General features: G+C 39.4%; 1 protein-coding gene across 1 annotated transcript in view; it reads left to right on the top strand.

The window, feature by feature from the left end:
* Positions 1–22,942, top strand: part of NFX1 (nuclear transcription factor, X-box binding 1) — a gene marked incomplete at its 5' end in the record, with an annotated part of 70,333 nt that overhangs the window by 15,959 nt on the left and 31,432 nt on the right. Inside the window, 10 exons of the mRNA XM_082499167.1 lie at positions 3,296–3,373; positions 6,637–6,742; positions 10,134–10,205; positions 11,832–11,971; positions 13,044–13,143; positions 13,293–13,510; positions 14,017–14,114; positions 15,127–15,157; positions 17,660–17,742; positions 18,257–18,365. Of these exons, the coding sequence (XP_082355293.1) occupies positions 3,296–3,373; positions 6,637–6,742; positions 10,134–10,205; positions 11,832–11,971; positions 13,044–13,143; positions 13,293–13,510; positions 14,017–14,114; positions 15,127–15,157; positions 17,660–17,742; positions 18,257–18,365 (1,035 nt within the window). The remainder of the gene's footprint in view (positions 1–3,295; positions 3,374–6,636; positions 6,743–10,133; positions 10,206–11,831; positions 11,972–13,043; positions 13,144–13,292; positions 13,511–14,016; positions 14,115–15,126; positions 15,158–17,659; positions 17,743–18,256; positions 18,366–22,942) is intronic.

Raw genomic sequence — 22,942 nt, 5'->3', positions numbered from 1 at the left:
CATTCTCACTTTCTTCAGTAATCAGCATTTGTAAGGAGCGGTTGGTTACAGGACCACTCCTTACAAACATGGATGTCAGGAGTCATCCTACTGTCATTTTGTCCTACTGTAATTGCATCTAAATCCAGGAAGAAAACTTCTATTTCTTGTCTTTTTCGAGGAAAGCAACTGTGCGTCTTCCTTGTGGGTGACCTGTGTGAATGTAGCTATGTCTTAGAGGAGCAAAGGATAAACAATGATGAAGAACAAGGAAATATATCTTGAAAGGCTGTTTTGTTAAATTACAAGGCCGTTCCCTGTACTCTAGAGAAACTGTTGCTTGTAGGGGACTAGGCATCTTGATCCGGGAGAGATGTTGATAGGAGAGGCCTTCTGCTGGCCTCTTAGAATCATGGAATGGTTTAGGTTGGAACGGACCTTGAAGATCATTGAGTTCCAATCCCCCTGCCGTGGGCAGGGACACCTCCCACTAGACCAGGTTGCTCAAAGCCCCATCCAGCCTGGCCTTGAACACTTCCAGGGATGGGGCATCCATGACTTCCCTGGGCAACCTGTTTCAGTGCCTCACAACCCTCAAAGTGAAAAAATTCTTCCTAATATCTAATCTGAATCTCCCCTCTTCCAGTTTGAAGCCATTACCCCTTGTCCTATCACTACATGCCTTCCTTCCCCAGCTTTCTTGTAGGCCCCCTTCAGATACTGGAAAGCTGCTATAAGGTCTCCCCGGAGTCTTTTATTCTCCAACTCTCTTAGCCTGTCTCCATAGGAGAGGTGCTCCAGCCCTCTGATCATCTACATGGCCCTCCTCTGGACCCACTCCAACAAGTCTGTATCTTTCTTGTGATGAGGAGGGCAGCACTGGACATGGTACTTGAGGTGGGATCTCACGAGAGCAGGGTAGAGGGGCAGAATCACCTCCCTCGACCTGCTGGCCACTCTTCTTTTGATGCAGCCCAGGATACAGTTGGCCTTCTGGGCTGCAGTTGCACATTGCCGGCTCACGTTGAGCTTTTCATCAACCAACATCCCCAAGTCTGTCTCCTCAGGACTGCTCTCCATCCATTCTCTGCCTGGCCTGTATTTGTGCTTGGGATTGCCCTGACCCATGTGCAGGACCTTGCCCCTGGCCTTGTTGAACTTCATGAAGTTGGCTTGGGCTCACCTTTCCAGGTCCCTCTGGATGGTATCCCTTCCCTCCATTGTGGTGACTGCACAACATAGCTTGGTGTCATCGGCAAACTTTCTGAGGGTGCGCTCAATCCCACTGTCCATGTTGCTGATAAAGATGTTAAATAGTACCAGTCCCAGTACCCACACCTGAGGAATGTCACTTGTAACTGGTGTCCATGTGGACATTGAGCCATTGACTGCAACGCTTTGAGTGTGACTGTCCAGGCAGTTCTTTATCCACCAAGTGGCCCATCTGTTGAATCCATGTCTCTCCAATTTAGAGACCAGGATATCACATGGGACAGTGTGAAACGCTTTGCACAAGTCCAGGTAGATGACATCAATTGCTCTCCCCTTATCTGTGAATGCTGTAACCCTGTCATAGAAGGCTACCAGATTTGTTAGGCATTACTTGCCCTTGTAGAAGCCACGCTGGCTGCTACCAATCACCTCCTTATTTTCCATGTGCCTCAGCATAGTTTCCAGGAGGATCTGCTTCATGATCTTGCCAGGCTTTGATGGTAGGCTTACCTTCACAGCTTTTGAAAAACATAACGTGGAACAACAATGAAAGAAGTTGCGTTGTTAATGTAATAGTTAAGTATATTGTACAAAGTAATCCCATAGGGAATCCCCTAGGGTTTAGTATGCTAGTTTTCAGAGGAGCCACATAAGGTGCTGACAGCTTTGTCAGCAGATACTTCTTTCAGTCCCCTGCTGCCAGTTTTTACCTGTAGCTTTTAACACTTCTCTCTGAGATGCTTCAGCTCATAGCAGTCAAAAGAAAAAAAAATAATCTTAGTCGTGAAATGCAGGTTGGTCACGAGCATGAATATGAGAGTATACTTGTTGTTCCACTGTCCCACAGCTGCTCAGCCCCTAATTGTACAGCTCTCTGCAACAGTCTTGGTGGCCCAGTGATATAGGCCAGGCTAATGAAGGGTATGAATAGGCACCAAGTATTTGAAAGGAATAGACATGCTTTAGATCTGCATTTCAGTAGTGTCAAGGCAGTCTATAATCTGGATCATTTCCAGTTTATGAAATCATTACCATTGTGCATTACGGTGGTTAATGTAAGAAGCCTCCAGTCTAATTGATAACAAATATAGGTGTGCTGTCATTGCAGTGTGGTTGTGTTGTCACACATTGAGTTTGCTGTTTGCAATCCCTCCTGCATTCATAATGTGAAAATATCATAAATCTTCATAAGATTTCTTAACCACAAAGAACAGTTCTGAAGTCACAGCTTTATTAATTTACCAGCACTAAATTGATTAGTTAAGAGAGACAGTAAGAGCTAATCAGTTCATATTTATAATTTTTTATATCTATCTATATATATATTAAAAACATATTTCTCCTCCCTGCCCCTCTTTGTGTTCAATAGTGCTTTCACACTGGTATTCTTCATAGTCAGATATGTACTGAATTTGGGAAACATCTTCACGAATGTTGCTTTCCTTACACTGAAGTTCTTCCTTTACTGCTAACCAACACCCTTCTGAAACGCAGGAGCAAGAAAACTACTATTTAATAAAAGAGCAACTTGAAGAGTAATGTCCTAGTCAATAGCTAGGTATTGTCACCTTTTAAGTAATTTAAGTAGATTATTCTGGTTTATATAGCACTAACTTATTCTGGATAGGAAGCAATACTAAATTGGTTTTCTAGAAGACGTGAACTCGTAATATGAGAGGGTAATGCAAAGGAAAATACAGGTGGTGCTTAAGACTGTAGGTAATTATATTTTTCTCACTGATTTCCCATACATTTAAAGCTTTTTTTCCTCATGTTTTTAGATGTGATGATGACTGTCTATATTCTGGTAGAATGTCTTATAGCAGGGCACGTGGTAATAGAAAAAGTGCAATTTTAAAATTTGTTCTTGCCTCTATATAAAGTTGGAACCTGGTCAAATGAAGTAGCACTGCTGTGTTTATCTTGATATTGTATAAAATGCATTTTTATTAACCTGCTTTCTCACCACTTATGAGTAAATGGAAAAACTAAGTTTGGTTGTAGCTGTGGTAAGAAATGAGGTAAGAGCACTTATTCTAGGTTTGCAAGTTAGCTCCTTTATTTACTTCAAATAATTTTTATCTTTAATTCTTTTATCCTACAGATGGTAATAATGGTTGGAGATGTCCAGCTTGTCAGAATGCTTCTACGCAAGTTCCTAAAACTTACACTTGTTTCTGTGGTGAGTTTCTTGCTTGCTTTTGCAAAGAAAAACAATTTTGTCATTTTGATTATTTTTTTTATCATTTCAATTTGGACTAGATGATCTCCAGAGGTCCTTTCCAACCCTGACCATTCTGTGAATTCCGATACTGCTGCTTGTTTGCCTACATCCCTGAAATTTAACCTTGTTTAAAACTTTATTGACACTTGAAGGTGGCTGCGCAGAGAATCACAAATATGCTGCTTAAAACATTTAAAAAATTAAATATTAAATCATAAGTGATAAATATTTTCATATCACTAGGTAAAAGTAGTGATTTTTATAAAATAATGATAGAATTGGGCTACTATCCTACAAGCTTTCCTTCTGTAGAAGGACTAAAATAACCTGCATGTGTTATGTCTTTTTTTGTATTATTTTGATGTATTTGGCCACACAATTCAAGCATACAACTATCTAAACCTTTAAATTGATTTAGCAGTTTTGTCATTTATGTTGATCGTGGACACATACAGGTTAAATAGGAAATAATATTCAGGCTTTTCAGACCTTTTATGTAGCTGCATCTTTAATAAAGAAGTAAATGAAGTGAGTACAACATCCATTAAACTGTAAGCATAGGACAAAAAGGGAGAAATGAATTATGTTACTGTCATCGTTTAACTCCGGTTGGCAGCTAGAACCATGCAGCTGCTTGCTCACTCCCCCCAGTTTGGATGGGGGAGAGAACTGGAAGAGTAAAAGTGAGAAAACTCATGGATTGAGATAAAGACAGTTTAATAAGTAGAGCAAAAGCTGTGCATGCAAGCAAAGCAAAACAAGAAATTCATTTGCTGCTTCCCATCAGCAGGCAGGTGTTCAGCCATCTCCATCATGCTGGATGGAGCATCATCATCAGGCAGGGCTCCATCATGCATAACAGTTACTTGGGAAGACAAGTGCCATTGCTCCAAACATTTCCCCTCTCCCCGTTCCGTCCTTGTTCCCCCGGCTTTGTATACTGAGCATGATGTTACATCATATGCAATATCCCTTTGGTCAGTTGGGGCTGGCTGTCCTAGCTGTGTCTCCTCCCAATTTCTTGTGCACCACCAGCCTGCTTGCTGGCAGGGTGGTGTGAGAAGCAGAAAAGGCCTTGATTGCTCAGCAACAACTAAAACCGCCAGTGTGCTATCACACTATTCCTATCCCAAATCCAAAATATAACTTTTTTGCTAGCAGCTGGTGTAGTGCTAACTTCATCCCAGCTGAAACCATAACAGCTACTTAATTGCATACATGCAAATAAATTTTGTTTGGGATATACACTTTTGAAATTTGTGTTGATTTCAGAAAGCTTTCCCTTGCTTAAGTCAGAATCACTGGAAAAAGTTTCGCCTTGCTTTCTACAAAACAGAATATTCTGGAATTGAGAAAGAAACTGGGAGTCAGTGAACTTGCCCTAAAGAAACGAGACTTATGCTGTGATAGGTAATGTTATATAAAGTTCTCTTTATCTGAATGCGTCAGTGAGTCGGTTAAGAACAGTGTGATGCAGGTAAGAGAGTTTTTGTATGACAATATGTGAAATCTTATGAGTATAGGGATAATAATTCCATTAGAACGGATGTTTTGATTACCCTTTTAAGACAGCCATCCATCTGTTAAATAGGAAAGAAATTCTGCCTAGGCTTAGACTGTATCATAGTTTTGAGAGATCTACGGTAGGAACTTCAAGTTGTCCACAGAGTTAATATTAGCAGAGCACCATATTGTGCAACATAAGACTTTAATCTTCTATAGATAATTTTACATTAACAATATGGCATTTGAACATCACCAGTTGCTTATGCAAAGCTATCTTCTATTTGATGCGAAATACTATGCGTTGAGTGTGGTTGCGTGGGTTTTTTTTCACCATTCCATGAGGAAATTCCTAGCTTATTTTTCTGCTGAGTCTTCTAATTTCCAGGATTTTCCTGGATATTCAACTAGTTTAATTGAAACTTGTGTGAATAAATGCCATCTGTGGTGTTTATTTCTATTTTCCTAACCTGTGAAATATACAAAGGTGTACTAAAAGAGTTAAAATGATATAACTGTGTGTCCTGGTTCCGTCAGGGCTGGGGTTAATTTCCCCAAGGATGCACCAGGGGGGACTCAGGTATTCCATGCCATGTGAGCCATGCCCAGGCTATAGGGGGGAGCTAGCTGGGGGATGGGGCAGGAAGTCGCCACTAGGCGTGGGCTGGGGTGGTCTGCTCGGTGGGTGAGCGGTGGTATTGTAATCGCATTTGTACATTCCTTTATCGGTGTTATTGTTTTTCTCTTTCCTTTGCTGTTCTGTTAAACTGCCTTTATCTCAACCCAGGAGTTTTGCCTTTTTCTCCCGATTTTCCCCGCGGCTGTGGGGGTTGAGCCAGCGGCTGCATGGTTTTTTGTTGCTGGCTGAGGCCAAACCACGACACTGTGTCACCAAAAATTTTGTTGGTGTTTTAATTGTTGCAATTCAAATTTGTAACATTGGCTCAGTTGCTTCATTGTTGTTTTCATTCCCTTCGCGCTGAGACTCAAATTAGTTTTGCATGTGTTGACCATGGCAAATGGCTTTAACCCTGATGATCGTCTCATGCACTTAGAGCTATGACATTTGCTAACAGTACGTCAGATTAATTGAAATATGCTTTCAGTGCTTATCTCAATACAGAATACTTGAACATACTGAATTTATCAGTTCTTTTTCAAGACTTCCTGCTGCATTCATCAAAATGTCAACCTTTATGTTTAGATTTATGTAGAGTCTGCTTCTTTTTACAGAAGTTACTTTTATACTTTGCCCAGTCATTTCATTCTGCCCCCATTCCCCATCACCTTATCAGCTAGATTTTATTTTCTGGGAATGGTATCTTTTTTTTTTTTTCTGCGTTGAGGCAGCAAGGGGCCTTTCACCCTTTTTCTTAACTACTGTGCAGCCTGACCAACTAAAGGGAGCTTTTAATTCTCTTGAATTTTATCAGTTTAATGTAATGTAAAATACCAGCTACCTAAGTGCTTGCTGAAAGTGTAGAAGGAAAGAATCTTCTGGAGCTTGATATTCCAGTGGCACTTAGTTTTAAAGACATTGAGTATATATCAGCAGTGAAAGCTGAGAAAAATATAAAACATCTTGTGTTGTTTTCTTTTTCAAAGACGTCTTCTGCCAGTATTGAAAATACAGCTTTTTCTTTTTGGTATGATATTTTTCCGAGATTCGGTACTGTATTCAAGGCAATGACTATGTTTTTGTCTTCGATGTGGTTTAGGTAAGGTGCACAATCCTGAATGGAATAGAAATGAAATCCCACATAGTTGTGGGGAGCTTTGTGGAAAGAAGAGGCAGTGTTTGGACTGTCCGCATCTTTGTAATATGTAAGTAAGTTTGTCATATGAATATTGAAATGGTCTAGAGATTTCTGACGCCTGTATTTGAATATTTTTTGACTGTAGGTTATGCTTAGAGGTATATTTGGTTTATAGCTCAACTGAAACCTGGAAGAAATAGAGGCTATTTGTGTTTCTATGTCTAAAGTGAACTCATATGAGAGAATGAACAGGAGGTCAGCAGCAATACTTGTAGCAACATTTCCATCATATTTTAAGAACTGAACCAGCTGCCTGACTTGTTTTCAAGAATTTTCATTGAACTAGAGAATGGTGAATAGAAGTAATTTTAAATATGTATCCAGTGGTCTACCAGATGTTTTAGATGCTGGTTTTCCTGCAAATACTGTTTGTATATCTTAATCTAAGAGCAGTGGTACTTGGTTAAACTGAAGGACTGCTTACTTCTATCCTTTGTTTCTTTTTCTTTGGCTTGTAAACTGTTGAGGATAATAGGGCGTTATATGTATTTATCTATTTGTTGAGAACACCAGATAGTCGAACGAGTAACTAGGATTGTTTTTGCTAACATTTATTAGTATAATTCAATGAAGAGAGGCAAAGAAGAGCAATTCTATTTTCAGTTTTGGATATTTTCCGTGAGAACTTTTTTAGCAGAGTAGTAGTATTGTATTGATAAGGTTAACAGCATAAGGTGAGCTTTTTCAGTGTATAAATATGCTTGCTAGTCAGAAAAATAAATTATGTGTTGTTCCTAGTGTATCTAGCTTCATTTTCCATGTATGGAAGTTGGTCCATAATGCCTGTTCATATTTCTGTTTTGAGAAATTTTTATTAGTCAGAAGGGATTGTTTCTCCTCTTGGTATACAATCAAAAACTTCAGTCATTCCAACAAATAGATTTTCAACTTACATTTCTACCAAGGTTTATTGAAACTCAGAACTTTACTCCAAACTTTTTACTGTGTTCTGTTTCAAACCTATTTCAACGTCGTGTTGAATGAAAGAATATTTCTTTACTCTTTAATACTTTTTCCCCACATGTGAAAATATTCTATTAGATTTCTTTTTAGACTGTCATTTCAGTGCTATAGGTTTTTTTCTTAATTCATCATTATACGAGATCCTCTTTGCTGTGGTTTGCAGGGTAAAACGGAAACACAGATCAGCTTTCAGACTACACTTGATGTAGCTGATATCCTGACTCAGCAGAACACTGATTCTCTTGGAGGCTGGCTGCTGGCCTCCATCTTAGGAGAGGCACGTGTCTGTGGATGACTTTTTTGCCCAGTCAGAAATAAGTAGACTCCTTAACTACTTTGAGAACTCCCCGACTGCAATTTGCTACCTCACGGACCTTCCTATAGTGCGCTTGGAAGAAGCAGATGTTCTTTTCGCCTTATTTCCTGTCCCAGCCTACAGCAGGGGCTCAGTCTCTGGCATTCTCTTCTGAGAAGTCTTCTGAACAGTGGTGGCAATATTGTGCCTATTGCAAGCTACAAATTTTTAGTCTCTGGTAGTCTGATCTGCATCAAGAGCTGCTACCAGTTTAAGTTGTAGCAAATTTAAAAGTGTTATCATTCAGCTCGTGAGTAAAACCATGCTGAGACCATCCAGTCCTGGAGGTAAGGAAACAGCAAAGGTGCAAATCAAGATAATGGGTGATTTTGGCACTCTGTGACTTGTGATAGACATCTGGAGAGGAATGCACTTTCAGCATCAGTGTAACCCAGTTTTGGGCATTCCACAGTATATGTTGGACACTTCTTCCTCCCATGTTGGAATCTTAGGTGTTCGTGAGTCATAGGCTTGTCTAGGTTGGAAGGGACCTTTAAGATCGTTGAGTCCAACCATTAACCTAACACTGCCAAAACCACCACTAAACTGTGTCGCTAAGCACCATGTCAACCTGTCTGTTAAACACCTCCAGGGATGGTGATTCAACCACTTCCCTGGGCAGCCTGTTCCCATACTTGACAACCCTTGCTGTGAAGAATTTTTTCCCAATATCCATCCTAAACTTCCCCTGGCGTAACTTGAGGCCATTTCCTCTTGTAATATCGCCTATGACTTGGGAGAAGAGACCAACCACCAGTTCGCTACAACCTCCTTTCAGGTAGTTGTAGAGAGGGGTAAAGTCTACTCTCAGCCTCCTTTTCTCCAGAATAAACAATCTCAGTTTCCTCGGCCACTCCTCATAAGATTCGTTCTCTAGACTCCTCACCAGCCTTGTTGGCCTTCTCTGGACACACTCCAGAACCTCAATCTCTTGTAGTGAGGGGCCTAAAACTGAACACAGTAATTGAGGTGTAGCCTCACTAGTGCTGAGTACAGTGGGACAATCACTTCCCTAGTCCTGCTGGCCACAGTATTCCTGTGACTACTCTTGACAAAGTGCCGACATGGCTCAATTATATTGCATATGACTACAGTAACTGGTGTACTAATTAGTATTAGCATAGTGATAGTACTTGGGGAATTTAGTAATCCCCATGTAATTGGCTAGTCTGTGTTTGTGGGGTTTTTTGGTGGTGTTTTGTGGTTGGTTGGTTTTTTTTTTTTTTTTTCCTTTTTCTTTTGGCTAGGAAATCTGGGCTGGTCAGTCCTGGCCGATAATAATTGTTCCACATGAGAGTTGTTGTATTTGGAAATGAAGGGAACTAGGAGCTGGCTAAGGAAGAGTGCAGACAAGTTAGTTAAGTATATTTCACAAACCTGGGCTTGTCTGTGCCCAACAGAGGGCGTATATGCAGATAGGGACCATCTAGTGTTTCTTGAAGTAGGAGGTGAGATCTGATAATCAAGTAAATGACTGGCACTAATGACACTAACAGAAAGTTGCACTTGATGGTAAGAAAGAAAACTGAGGCAGACTTGCTGCATCTGCGATGTGTTACCTTACAGGAAGAGGGGCAGCAACTCTTACTGGTGGCGTTAAGAAATCCTGAGTTCAAAGATAAAGCCTTCAACTCAAAAGAAGAAATTCATAGAGAAGTTTTTGTCTCTAATCTGTTTCAGATCACTGAAGAAAGAAACATATTAATGGTTCAGACACATGATGTTTGTTTTGAGTATTATCAGTGATGAACACAGTTGAGTTGATGCGTGTCTGCTGGTAAAATGCAAAATATGAAATTTGTTAGTAGCACTGTTACTGTTGATTTGACAGCAGCAGGAATACTGAAGTTTTCCTTCAGCATCTTCAGCATTGGTGATACTTGAGACTGATGCATCTGTAATAATATAATGTTTTTTTCCTGTGTTACTAATGCTTTCATACCCTGCAGGAGTGTAGGTGGCTTGTATAATGTTCTGATAATGCACTGCAGATTGGGTCATGGTGGATTGTTTCTATGGGCGTGTAGTAAAGCTAAAGGTAACTTTATAATTTTGTTTGCTACTTTGACTTATTTTTAAGCCTGTGCCATCCAGGACCTTGCCCTTCGTGCCCAGCCTTTGTAACAAAAACATGTGAATGTGGACAAACAAGGTGAGACTGCTTCTTTTATACAAACATAAGTTTATATCAGAATAGTTTATTAAAAGTTTATATGATAAATTTTTTATTTCTTATAGTTTCTTAGAAGTTTACAGACCAAAGTTTATTCTGAGCTGTAACTTTTATTTGTGCACTAAAATAATTTGGAGAATTTTATTTTTTAAAAATATGCAATTACTTTAAATCTTTGAAGAAAAAATAAAAATTATTAAAAAAGAGTTGTCTGTGTTAAAATCAATTTATGGTACATGTAGATGAATTGTGCCAGCTGTCTGTGAGTTGATTCAATTTAGAAATCCTATTCTAATATTTATTAATTTTATTCTATAGAAGACAGAGAAAGAAGTAGAAAAAAGTTTGCACCTTTTCTGTCTGAATGGAATGTAATGTCGAGTTACTCCATTCCAGAAATTATTATTTCAAAAATAGCATGTACTTTTCTGGGAAGCTGTACCACTAGCAAGAGAGGTCTGTAGTATGTTGCAGGCTTGAAGGCCATCTTTTCCTTGCATGTTTCATGCATTTAGTGTCATTGCCAACAGCAAGACTGTACTGCCCCTACTATCTGTGATCTCTCATATTAAATTGTTCTGAGTTTTTAGAGTCCCTGTTCTAGCTACCTAGAACTGGTTCTGTGTAATGTTTGCCTGTGTTTGTTTCCAGAACCCAAACAGAAACTGATTTCAGTGTTAGCATTCTTGTTCTAGAAAAAGGGTTTTCAGACTTCTGCAATTATTTCTGAAAGTTTGAATGTGATATTAAGTGATCTTAATTTTTCAAAAGAAGGTACAGCTATTTCTGTGGCAGTATTTGTAGTTGAAAACACTTTGCCTTCAGTAGAATAATTGATCAGTTGTGAATGACTGAATTTTATTTTCCACAGTAAGATCACCTCTTTTTTTTTTTTATTCTAGCCGTTCCTTGCATTTAAAAGTTTAATAGATGCATCCAGATTTGATTATTTTTTCCCAGGTGCCAGTTACTTTCACAAGATTGCTGATTTTTGTGATACTGCATGTAATACTTAAAACTTCCTTCTAAATAACATTTTTTCATATATACTGTATTAGAATCCAAGATGTATACTATGGCACCTCTGACCTTAAAATGTTTTAAAGTTACTATTTCAAACGTACATTTTACAGCCATTGTATGAGGCCAGCCAGAATGGAAAAAGAAGAGAATTTATTGTTTTGTCCCATTTTTTTAACAATTTAACTGAAAAACCCAGCTCTTTTCATAGACTACTGCCTCAATATTAAGGACCACATCCCTATCATTTAAGTCTTCAGAAAGATATCTGTAATAGAAATATCTGCTCTTCTGGCATGATGCATAACCATACATTAGGTTCAAGTTATAGTGTCAACTTTTTTTTTTTTTCATTTTGCTGAGAAAAAATTGTGTAGACTCAGTTGCTGTGATGTGTCCTGCTTTAGAGGGGTGGGAGAGGAGAAGCAGGGGGAAAAATAGGGTGGTTGTTTCCTAAAAGCTCTGTCATTAATAATTATGCTCCTTTTCAAACGCTTTGTCATTTTACTGAAAAAGTATATTCCTTTTTAATAAATTCTCTGTGGATAAAGGTAGCTGACAGACTATGGTGTCATTTCTCTACAGTCATTCAGTTCGCTGTGGCCAGTCAACAAAAATTCATTGTTCTAATGTATGTGGAAATACTTTAAACTGTGGTAAGCACAGCTGTACTCAAGTGTGCCATGCAGGAAAATGTTCACCTTGCCAATTAACAGTACAACAAGGTAAGTATCAGAATGTCTTATGTATATCCACTCTGTACTATGAAAACAGGAGGGTGAAAAAAAACAGTACAAAGAGGCAAGTGCTTTATTTTTATTTAACAAAACCAAAATCTGTTGCTAGAATATTTTAAAAATGGAAAATGTGTCAGCTACACTATATATATAAATAAGAATATGAATGTGACTAGAAAGAATCCTGCTAAGATGATTAGGCTGTTGGAGCATGTGCCCTATTAGGACAGGCTGGTGGTACTGGACTTTGTTAGCTTGAGAAGTCTGAGTAGTGGCCTTTCAATAGCTAATAGGAGGTAATCAATAAGACAGAGAGAGGCTGTGCATGGGGGGAAAATGAGACACCATGAGCCTAAGTTGAAATGTTATAACTAGCTGTAAGGAAAAACTCTTTTCTTGGCAACTTGGAGGTTTTCAAGACCTAACTGAATAAAACACTGAGTAACATCATCTGATCTCATAGCTGACTCACCTTTAAGTAAGGGTTTGGACTGGCTGATCTGCTGGGGGCTCTTCTGACCTGAATTGCCCTATGATCCTACCTAATCTTTGACAGTAATTCTGAGACTTGATTAAACAGTACATGGAAGAATAATAGAAAGAGGTATAGGAAAGCACATTTCAACAAACTACTCATGGTTTCTGTTAAAATTTCCTAAACTTTGTCTTGAATGGAAATTAAATTGTCCGAGTACGTGTGCCAGTATACAAATACATTTTTGTTGAACTGTTTCTATAAAAAATTGCAAGTTAATTTTCTCAGCTTTTAAGGTAATAATTAACTTGTTATGTATACTGCTTTAATAAATAAGCTTTTTGTGCAGATAGTACTTCCCCTTTAGTTTTTATCTCTTTAACAGAAGAAATAAAACAGGAATTCCAGCTTCTGTAGGACTGAGAAACCTCTATTGCTGAAATAAAGCTAAAAAAAATCATTATCCTTCTAAAGGACTGTAACAATTTTTTACATTTTACCTTTTTATATTTGCTCTACTGCTGAAAATGTTTTGTCACTGATACTCTGTTGTGGTGTTTTCTGTGGAATATTGCTTTCTTTCAGTGTGTTACTGTGGAAGCAACTTTAAAGAAGTATTGTGTGGGACAAAGGAAGAATTCTCTGATGGATTTGGGAATTTCTCATGTCAGAATATATGTGGCAAGTAAGGTCAATATAATTTAGGCTTTTGAAAAGAAAATGGTCATTTTATTCACACTCAGTGATCATGATACTCTTAGATAATTCCCCTTTTTTTTCTTTGTTTTTTTTTGTTTGTTTGTTTGTGTTTTTTTGTTTTGTTTTTTTTTCCAGAAAATTAAATTGTGGGAGGCACAACTGTACGCAAGTATGCCATCCTCAGCCTTGCCAGCTCTGTCCACGACTTCCACAAGTAGTGTATCGCTGTCCCTGTGGTCAGACACCTCTCAGCAAGTTACTGGAACTAGGATGTGTTGAACGTAAAATATGCACAGACCCCATCCCGTCTTGTGGAAAAACATGTGGCAAACCTCTTTCTTGTGGTAGCTATGGTAATTAGAACTTTCTGTATCAGAGTATTCAAATAATCTCATTTTGTTGTTTTTTTTTTATAAGGTGGTCCTTAGCTGTTTCATTTTCAAGAAATAAATATTTGATTAGTCATTTTGCATTTTAATCAAACTGAGTGTAAAAGCCACTGCAGAGCCTGCAGTCTGCCTGTTTGTTCATAATGATGCCTTAAACCAGGTTTATCTAGAAAATACACTATTTTATTTTTTTATTTCATATGTTAATGTAAAAAATGTTTTAAATGTATGCATTTTCACTGTTAATTGTATACCTGCAACTCTATAGTCTATAGATTCAAGATTAAAAGTTGAAAGTAATGGCAAAATTTTATGCACAGTCAACTCAAAATAGTTAATTTTTTTTGAAACCCAGCTGCACAGAAGTTCAATGTCTTTGACCCGTGATGCTCCTAATAAATATGAAGTTCCAGGTCATATATTTTATTTTTTTTTATTAATTGTTAATCTTTGTATTTTCATTTTGCTAGAGTTCATTCATACATGTGAAAGCCTTTGCCATGAAGGAGACTGTAGACCATGTTCTCACACATCAAATATTTATTGTAGGTGTGGCTTCAAAAAAAAGGTGAGTGTATAAAGCTTGGACATAGAAACAGGTAACCTGTGTTGTTTTTTAAAGCTATAGAGAAAAAAGAATTGATAGTAGTTGAGGAAGAAAAAGCTAAGTAGTATAAGAGGTGCTGTGCTCCTTAGTTGCAAGAACGTCCATTGTATACTAACTGATAGATGCAAACTAGATTATATCGTGAAGTGCAACCATAAGCTACTTGCTGTGATGGCAATTTTTTGAAGTATTTTTGCAGTTTACTCAGAATTGTTTGTTTAAGCTGGCTACAAAGTTCTGTATTATCCTGCAGTTTTTATATAGCACAAAGAATGGTAGCTTTGTCAAGAGTAATGTAAACTGAGAAAAGAAAGGTAGCCTAACGTAAAAAGCTAACTAAAACTTTATAGCAATAGCTTGTTGATTTGTTGTAGAATTTTTCGAGAGAATATGAAGTTTTTACTGGTCCCCATCCTTCACACATTTATATATGCTACTTTCTGTAATCATAGCTTTGAAATCTTTGCCTACTATCACAGGACCCTTGATGACTTTTCTGACCTGTTATATGTAATCTATAAGTAGGGATGTCTTCTGAATATATATATAAGTTTGTAAGTACATAGAAATGACTGAATCAGACTTGCATTTTTGGGACAGTTGGTCAAAGCACAAATTTATGCACTCTGTCAATATTCTCTGGGAGAGCTCTTTTTGTTTCCTCCATGCAAGTTTCTGGTTTCTTAGGACAAACCTCTTTCTGTCGCTTCACAGCATTATCTGCTGAATTAAGTGGGGAATACAAAACTACAAATATTTTTAGTAAGTATTGAATCTCTAAGGAAAAAGTATTGTGTTAAAAGATTTGAGGATTCTTTTCCACCTTTTGTTTCACTTTTGTATACAGAAGTGTTATACACATGAAACTGAGAGTGCTGCTTCTTTCTGTATCATATGACTAGGTATTTTCTAGATAAGTAAGTTTCAGTTGTTTCATCTGTTTTAACCTAATGGCTCCCTGTTTGTTTCCTAGGAAGTCCCGTGTGCTCTCCTCAGAAATAAAGGTACAATGTTACGTTACATATATAATGTCAAATTGTTTTAAAAGCAATACACAGCTCATACTACCTTTGGGTTTGATTGACAAAGCTGGCAAACATCTCATCTGATCAAAAGGAGATGAAGCTCCTTTTAGAAAGAGGTTTGATGTATACTGCTTTCATTTCTACTCATGTTTTACATAAGGAAAGACTTCTGCATTTGATGTGACAGATTCCAGACAAGCTGTCTATTTCAATTTGAACAGTTTCTTATGCCATCTGCCATAATCAATAGGTTGCCCCTGCCCCACCCTCAGCATCCTGCTTGTCTTTGGGTTAACTTGCACAGCTCAGATCCAAAGTAATGCTTCCGCTCTGCTCTTTTCCAAGTTCCTGGGGAAATACAAGCTTTAATTCTGCTTCACAGTTTGTACGCTGCTGGTCTTTGCATCTGAGCTTGGCAGAGAGTTCCCATTTGACACTTCCTGGTATTCTGGTTGTAGCATCTAAAAATTCACCTCAGTGAAATGTTTACTTTTTGAACCCCTGTCATGCTGAGATACTTACAAGATACATAAGGTAGTAATACTCACTGACTGGAAAAGGGGAAACATAACCCCTATTTTCAAAAACGGAAGAGAGGAAGACCCAGGGAACTACAGGCCAGTCAGTCTCACCTCTGTGCCCAGCAAGATCATGGAGCAGATCCTCCTGGAAACTATGCTAAGGCACATGGAAAATAAGGAGGTGATTGGTAGCAGCCAGCATGACTTCACCAAGGGCAAGTCATGCCTGACAAATTTGGTGGCCTTCTATGACAGAGTTACAGAGTTCATGGGTAAGGGGAGAGCAACCGATGTTGTCTACCTGGACTTGTGCAAAGCATTTCACACTGTCCCATGTGATATCCTGGTCTCTAAATTGGAGAGACATGGATTCAACAGATGGACCACTTGGTGGATAAAGACCTGGCTGGACGGTCGCGCGCAAATAGTTGTGGTCAACAGCTCGATGTCCCAGTGGACACCAGTTACAAGTGCTGTTCCTTAGGGTTTGGTACCGGGACCAGTGCTGTTCAACATCTTTGTTGATGACATGGACAGTGGGATTGAGTGCCCCCTCAGCAAGTTTGCTAATGATACCAAGCTCTTTGGCAAGGTAGACACGCTGGAGGGAAGGGATGCCATCCAGAGGGACCTGGACAGGCTAGAGAGATGGGCCCATGCAAACCTCATGAAGTTCAACAAGGCCAAGGGCAAGGTCCTGTGTCTGGGTCGGTGCAATCCCAAGCACAAATACAGGCTGGGCAGAGAATGGATGGAGAGCAGTCCTGAGGAGACAGACTTGGGGATGTTGGTTGATGAGAAGCTCAACATGAGCTGGCAATGCGTGCTCGCAGCCCAGAAATCCAACCATATCCTTGGCCGCATCAAAAGAAGCATGGCCAGCAGGTCAAAGGAGCTGATTCTCCCCATCTACTCCGCTCTGGTGAGACCCCACCTGGAGTACTGCATCCAGCTCTGGAGCCCCCAACATAGGAAAAACATGGACCTGTTGGAGCGTGTCCAGAGGAGGGCCATGAAGATGATCAGAGGGCTGGAGCACCTCTCCTACGAGGAAAGGCTGAGAGAGTTGGGACTGTTCAGCCTGGAGACGAGATCTTATAGCAGCTTTCCAGTACCTAAAGGGGGCCTACAGGAGAGTTGGGGAAGGACTTTTTACAAGGGCATGTAGTGATAGGATGAGGGGGAATGGCTTCAAACTGGAAGAAGGTAGATTTAGATTAGATATTAGGAAGAATTTTTTCATTTTGAGGGTGGTAAGGCACTGGAACAGGTTGCCCAGGGAAGCTGTGGATCCTCCATCCCTGGAAGTGTTCAAGGCCAGGTTGGATGGGGCTTTGAGCAACCTGGTTTAGTGGGAGGTGTCCTTGCCTATGGCAGGGGGGTTGGAACTTGATGATCTTCAAGGTCCCTTCCAACCTAAACCATTCTGTGGTATTTCCTAGTTTGAATTTTTTTCTATGAAGACTTTGGTCTTCAGAATCAGGAAGTGATTGCTTTTGTTACATGTGGATGGTGATAAGGATGTTCTTTGTTAGCACTAGTTTCATGAAGATAGCAGCAGTAGTTGTATTTAGCTGGCTTTTTGCTGCCTTAACAATTTGCACAGTCTTAAATTGGATGTTTGTGGTACTCCGGTGTGTTAGGATATCCTGTGTTCTGTTGTGCAAAGCTTATGGTGTAAAGACTAATGTGAAATAAACTAGTTTCATGTATTCTGCTCTCCTAAAAATAATTTTGAACAAGGGTTTGTTTAAAGGAAGCCAAGTGTTCACACAGGGAATTAATGTGGAAGAGGAAGTAATTTAGAAGTTTGCTTGCTGACTTACTCTGTATCAGTCTCTTCTAGACCACAGTCTGCAGCAGCCTTAGCATAATATTGTGGTCACAGCTTTTGTTCTCAGCATAAGCAAAGACATAAAAGTTATGACTGGTTTTGGTGGGGTTTTATTGTTTTTAATAGCTGCCATTACATTCATGTGTGACAAGCGATGTAACAAGAAAAGGTCCTGTGGACGACACAAGTGTAATGAAGTTTGCTGTGTGGTAAGTTTACATGTGGTTTTATAAAATATTGTTCATTTCGATATGATTTTGGTTTTGTGTTTGATGTTAAAAGACTTTTTTTTTTTTTAATCTTTTCATTTTTGTGCATCTTCAGTCTTTATTTGCAGTATTGGTCGTGCACAGAAAACGTGTGTGGATTTATTTTGTGGGTATCAGTATAAATGTAAAACCATGTTCTGGCCTAAATGCAATTAAATCAGTGTAAAGGTGCTTTTTGTCAATGCAGTGATTCCAGGGAGAATGGGGAGGCAAAGGATATTACTTAATACAAGCAGCATAAGCTATGATGTAGCTATGTCTGCAACAGGGATCTTAACAGAATCTGCTTTAGAAATTGTGTATCTGTACAGTGATGGAAAAACTGTATAGATCAGGCCTAAGCTATTTTTTGCACTATACACTTTTGTCAATTAGTAGATTATGACCTCACAGAGAAAAATAAACCAATGGGGTTTGTAGTTTAATTCTGCTTTTCTTTTTTGCCTTACCCTAGGACACAGAACATAAGTGTTCTTTGGTTTGTGGTCGTAAACTCAACTGTGGGCTTCATAGATGTGAAGAACCCTGTCATCGGGGAAGTTGTCAAACATGCTGGCAAACAAGTGAGTTACATGCAGAGTACATTATTTCTTATATATTACAGAAATTTATTCACTTAACTGCTCAGAGTTGGACAGAGAATGTGATCCAAATTGACCAGAACCTGAAGAATATGCAGTTGATTTTGATTGTATGTTTTTTTTGTGAATGAGAAAGTTACTTCATTTTAAATGAGTTTACTGAGTGTTGGATTATAATAATTAAAATTGAGTTACAGTGAAATGTATTCAGTTATGTATGTTGATCCAACCATCACTTAAAAAATTTGAGGAATCACACAAGGGAAAAAAACAGTTTAGAAAGGCAATTTCTAAGTTCAGGGAACTCTTGTTTAACAATGTAATAACTGTTAAAGATATTGAAGTATGTAGCAGAATTTGTTTAGCTGCTTAGAATTCAGACTTTTCCAACTTGGTACACTGGTGCTTTTTCTCTGGACAAGACCATCTGAAGAAATAAGAGATGTCAGTCCTGTGTGTCTTAGGCTTTCTGGTCATGTTGTGGATGGTGAAAATTAGTACTGAATTGCTAGAAATAGATTGGCAGCCAACAGGTATTAATTTTCTTAGGATCAGAGAATGGTAGGGGTTGGAAGTGGCCTCTACAGATCACCTAGTCCAACCATCCTGCCAAAGCAGGTTCACCTAGAGCAGGTTGCATGGGATCGCATCCAGGTGGGTTTTGAATACCTTCAGAGAAGGAGCCTCCACAACCTCTCTGTGCAGCCTGTGCTCTGTCACCCTCGAAGTAAAGAAGTTTTTTCTCTTGTTGAGATGGAATTTCCTGTGTTCCAATATGTGCCCATTGCCACTTGTCCTGTCACTGGGCACCACTGAAAAGAGTCTGGTCCCAACCTCTTGGCACCTGTCCTTTAGATATTTATAAGCATCGATAAGATCCCCTCTCAGTCTTGTCTTTCTTCAGGCTAAACAGACCCAGGTCTTTCAGCCTTTCCTTGTAAGAGAAGTGCTCCATTCCCTTGATCATCTTCGTAGCCCTCCGCTGGACTCTCTCCAGTAGTTCCTTGTTTTTCTTGAATTGGGGAGCCCAGAACTGGGCACGCTACTCCAGATGTGGCCTCACTACGGCAGAGTAGAGAGGGAGGATAACCTTCCTCGACCTGCTAGCCACACTTTTTAATGCACCCCAGGATGCCACTGGCCTTCTTGGCCATAAGGACACATTGCTGGCTCATGGTCAACCTGTTGTCCACCAGGACTCCCAGGTCCTTCTTTGTAGAACTGCTTTCCGCAACATCAACCCCTAACCTGTAGTGGTGCATTGGGTTATCCCTCCATAGGTGCAGAACCCTACACTTGCCTTTGTTGAACTTTATTAGATTCCTCTCTGCCCAACTCTCTGATTGTGAAACTATTTAAAGATTTTAGCTGGTGCAATAGCTTTAGACAGGTATGTACTCTATTAAAAGCTGTGCCAGTTGAATACATTTTTTTTCTACAGCTGCTTTTTACCACTTGATGTAGGGGACCATACGTTGATTATTTTGCACTATTCTAATAGGTAGATAATACTAAATTTTCTGATTTTGGCCTGAGGCAGACAGAAGAATGTTTCTGTGTTTCCTTCTAGCAGAACCTTTATTTGATCCGGAACATCTTCATATGTGATAGCAGTTTGAGGTTTTTTTTTTTTTTTTTTTTCTCTGTCTCATATTTAATACAGGTTTCCCTTGTCTTTATATAGATGTAGCTTATCACAGAAATTATATTTATTAAGTGCAGTTTTTGAAAGTTGGGCAGAAAAAGCCCTTAATGGATTCTTCAGCTTGTATCCATCCTTCCATTCAGTGTTCGCTTAAGAAGTTTGAAAGTTTTGTTTAAATCCATCATCATTAAGTCTTATAGCTGTGAATTCTAGGTTTTGTTTTGCATCTGCTGTAATCTACAATAATCTACATAAACAATGTGAGGGGAAAGTGTTTTTTAGAATGGAATATAAATACCTGTAGTTGCCCTTCAGCTTTCATCAAATGCTGTCTTTTGTCTAGTAGTTCTGCAGTCGCTGCTGGAGAAAAGTGAGTCTCCTCTCTCAGAAATTGGGTACTGCTTTGGAACTGCTTACTGGACTGTGGGAAGGAGGACAGTGAGATGTTGAAAGTGTGAACCACACCTCATGGCATTGGTGAAAAGGAGAGAGACAGGTGGTGTGCATTGTATGGATACTGTTCACAGCTGGAAGTGTCTTAGCTGCAGCAATACATGAATCTCTTCTATATCATATGCACATGGACACAGTCAAAGAACTCCATTTTTATGGAGACCAACTTTTCATGGAAACATCCTGGAAAAGAGAAGGTACTAGACCCTCTGAAGCTCACTATGGTTGAAATAGCATTGTAGTCTGTCAACATCCTATGAATATGATGTGCATGCTGACTATACCTCTCTGAAAAAATAAATGTTTCTCTGTCTAAACATTTCTCTTGACAAAGTAAAATAGTAATCTGAATATCTTAGAGGTTAGTAACTTCTGGTCTAGTTGAGTCAGAAGGCACAGATTTTTCTGAGCCGTGTTTTTTCTTCACTGGATTTTATGGGTTTGATCTTCAAGATTGTTAAATGTCTTCACATTGCTGCAATATTTTTGAGGATTGTATTTCACTGTCAGACCTAAGATTCAGATGCCTGTCTTAGCCTGGCAAGACTTAAGGATTGCCTCCTCTGTAAATTGTTCCACTGTTGGATGTGATGCAATTGAGAGGTCAAGCTTCACTGCTGGAATTTTGCAGTGAGAGCCTTTTCTGAGCGCAGGAAAAGCAGCTACTTACTCAAGGAACCAGATACTTATAATCATTTGGCTTAAACCTTTGTGTCCCTGAAGTCTCCCATTCTGAATCTGTCCAGTGGTAAATCAGCTAAGCAGTATCTTCAAAGATTTCTTACCTGCTTTCCCTGAATGCTGCTAGTTGAGATTTCAGCAGCATACATTGGGTGATTCTGACCCTGTAGCTGATGGGGAGTGCTTTTCAGCACTAAAAAGTCCATCCTTGGCTCTGATCCACCTGTGTAGCCATCTCTTTACATTTGGGCTGCATCAGCCATGGTATCATGTCCTGTGGCATGGTCAGCTGCAAGCCACTTGCCACTCATTAGGTGGGAATCCTTGCCCCTACCTCCATCTCCACTACTGTTTTTGCTGGGAAAGGTGAGGGCTGGCATCAAGATGCAATACTAGAGTGCCTCTATGCCTCTGTGTTCTGTGTGATTCCCAGGTACTTTACCTTTCCAGCGTCAGTTCCTTGGTGCTGAGAGGTGAGGGTCCCTTTCTGTGCTAGGGTCTCTTTATACACACCCAGTCTACTTCAAGACAGCAATACATCTCTTGGGGAAAAGAATTTATGTCAGCAGTAAACAGTTTGGGGGTTTTGAGTTTTTTTTTTGGTTTTTTTTAAAGTTGTCAGATGTTGTATCAGACCTCTTTGGATCAGACCTCTCTGCACTCCCTCCCCTTTATCCCAATTAGTGCTAGTTGAGGAAGCTTCACTATAGTTAAGATTTTTCACCTATCACTTCTCATCAATAGCAAGCAGTGAGTCTAACTGTCTAACACTCAGGTCTTCCCAGGGACCTTGGTCTCTGGTCTTTCATCTTCCTGGACCAAGGAAGATTTGTGGCTTTGAAGCCTATAGTGAGAGACAACAAAAGCCCTACTCTATCCCATGCTTGCTTTCCACAGAAAATCCATGGATGTTCTGAAACATCTCAGCTTTTTCTAATTCTTCAATCTGTTTCTTCCTTCTAACTCTTAATGTTTTGTTCTCCCTAGCATTCTTATTTGCTGGAATTTATTGTAATTGAGTCTCCTTAGACAAAAATCATGATCCTTTCTACTGCGCTCTTAGATACATGGGCAAATGACTGGGACCTGACCTGAGATGTAACTGACTGAACAGACCATAAAAAACAACCAGATGTGAGAAATTTCTGAATGTAACAAAAAACACAGTGAAAAGCTGGCAAAAGTTTCAGATAGTGTCATGAGGAATGGATGGATTTCACAGATGTTAAATGTGGGAGATGACTGAGTTTCACAGATAATTGGAGGAGGGGGAGGTATTGGGAACCTTTTTGGGAGTGGCGTATTTCAAGGCTAACAGAACTTACGTAGTTGTGTGATGCTGGGATGACCTAGCTAATGATACCAGCAATAGCAGATTTGGGTACAAACGTATCTAAACTGGGATCGATGGGGATAAATTTACTTTGGTAGATTATTTGGGAGTAATCAAGGTGGATGCATGGGACAATGAAGAGAAGGGGAGATAAAAGGCACAATTTGCACAAATGAAGCTGCTGGTCAGTGCACTTCTCTGACAGAGCCCTGTGCACCTGATGAGAACTGTCTATCCTGTCCTAGTTAAGAATAAGATTTAGTATCTTTAAGTGTAATCTTATTCTCTATTCTGTGTGTGAGAGGTGTAATTGCCAGCAACTGGAGACTTGGCTGCAGATCATGGGAGCACGTAGTCTCTACGCTAGCAACTGAAGAGATCAGACAGACTTACTATACTGTATGACAGCAGCTGGAGAATGGGAATACAAGTTACAGGGGACCCCTT

This window comes from Vanellus vanellus (genome assembly GCF_965231255.1).
Source record: "Vanellus vanellus genome assembly, chromosome: 2".
In the NCBI taxonomy this organism is placed as follows: domain Eukaryota; kingdom Metazoa; phylum Chordata; class Aves; order Charadriiformes; family Charadriidae; genus Vanellus; species Vanellus vanellus.
Note: the sequence above shows the minus strand (reverse complement) of the source record. Positions and strands in the feature narration are given on the sequence as shown.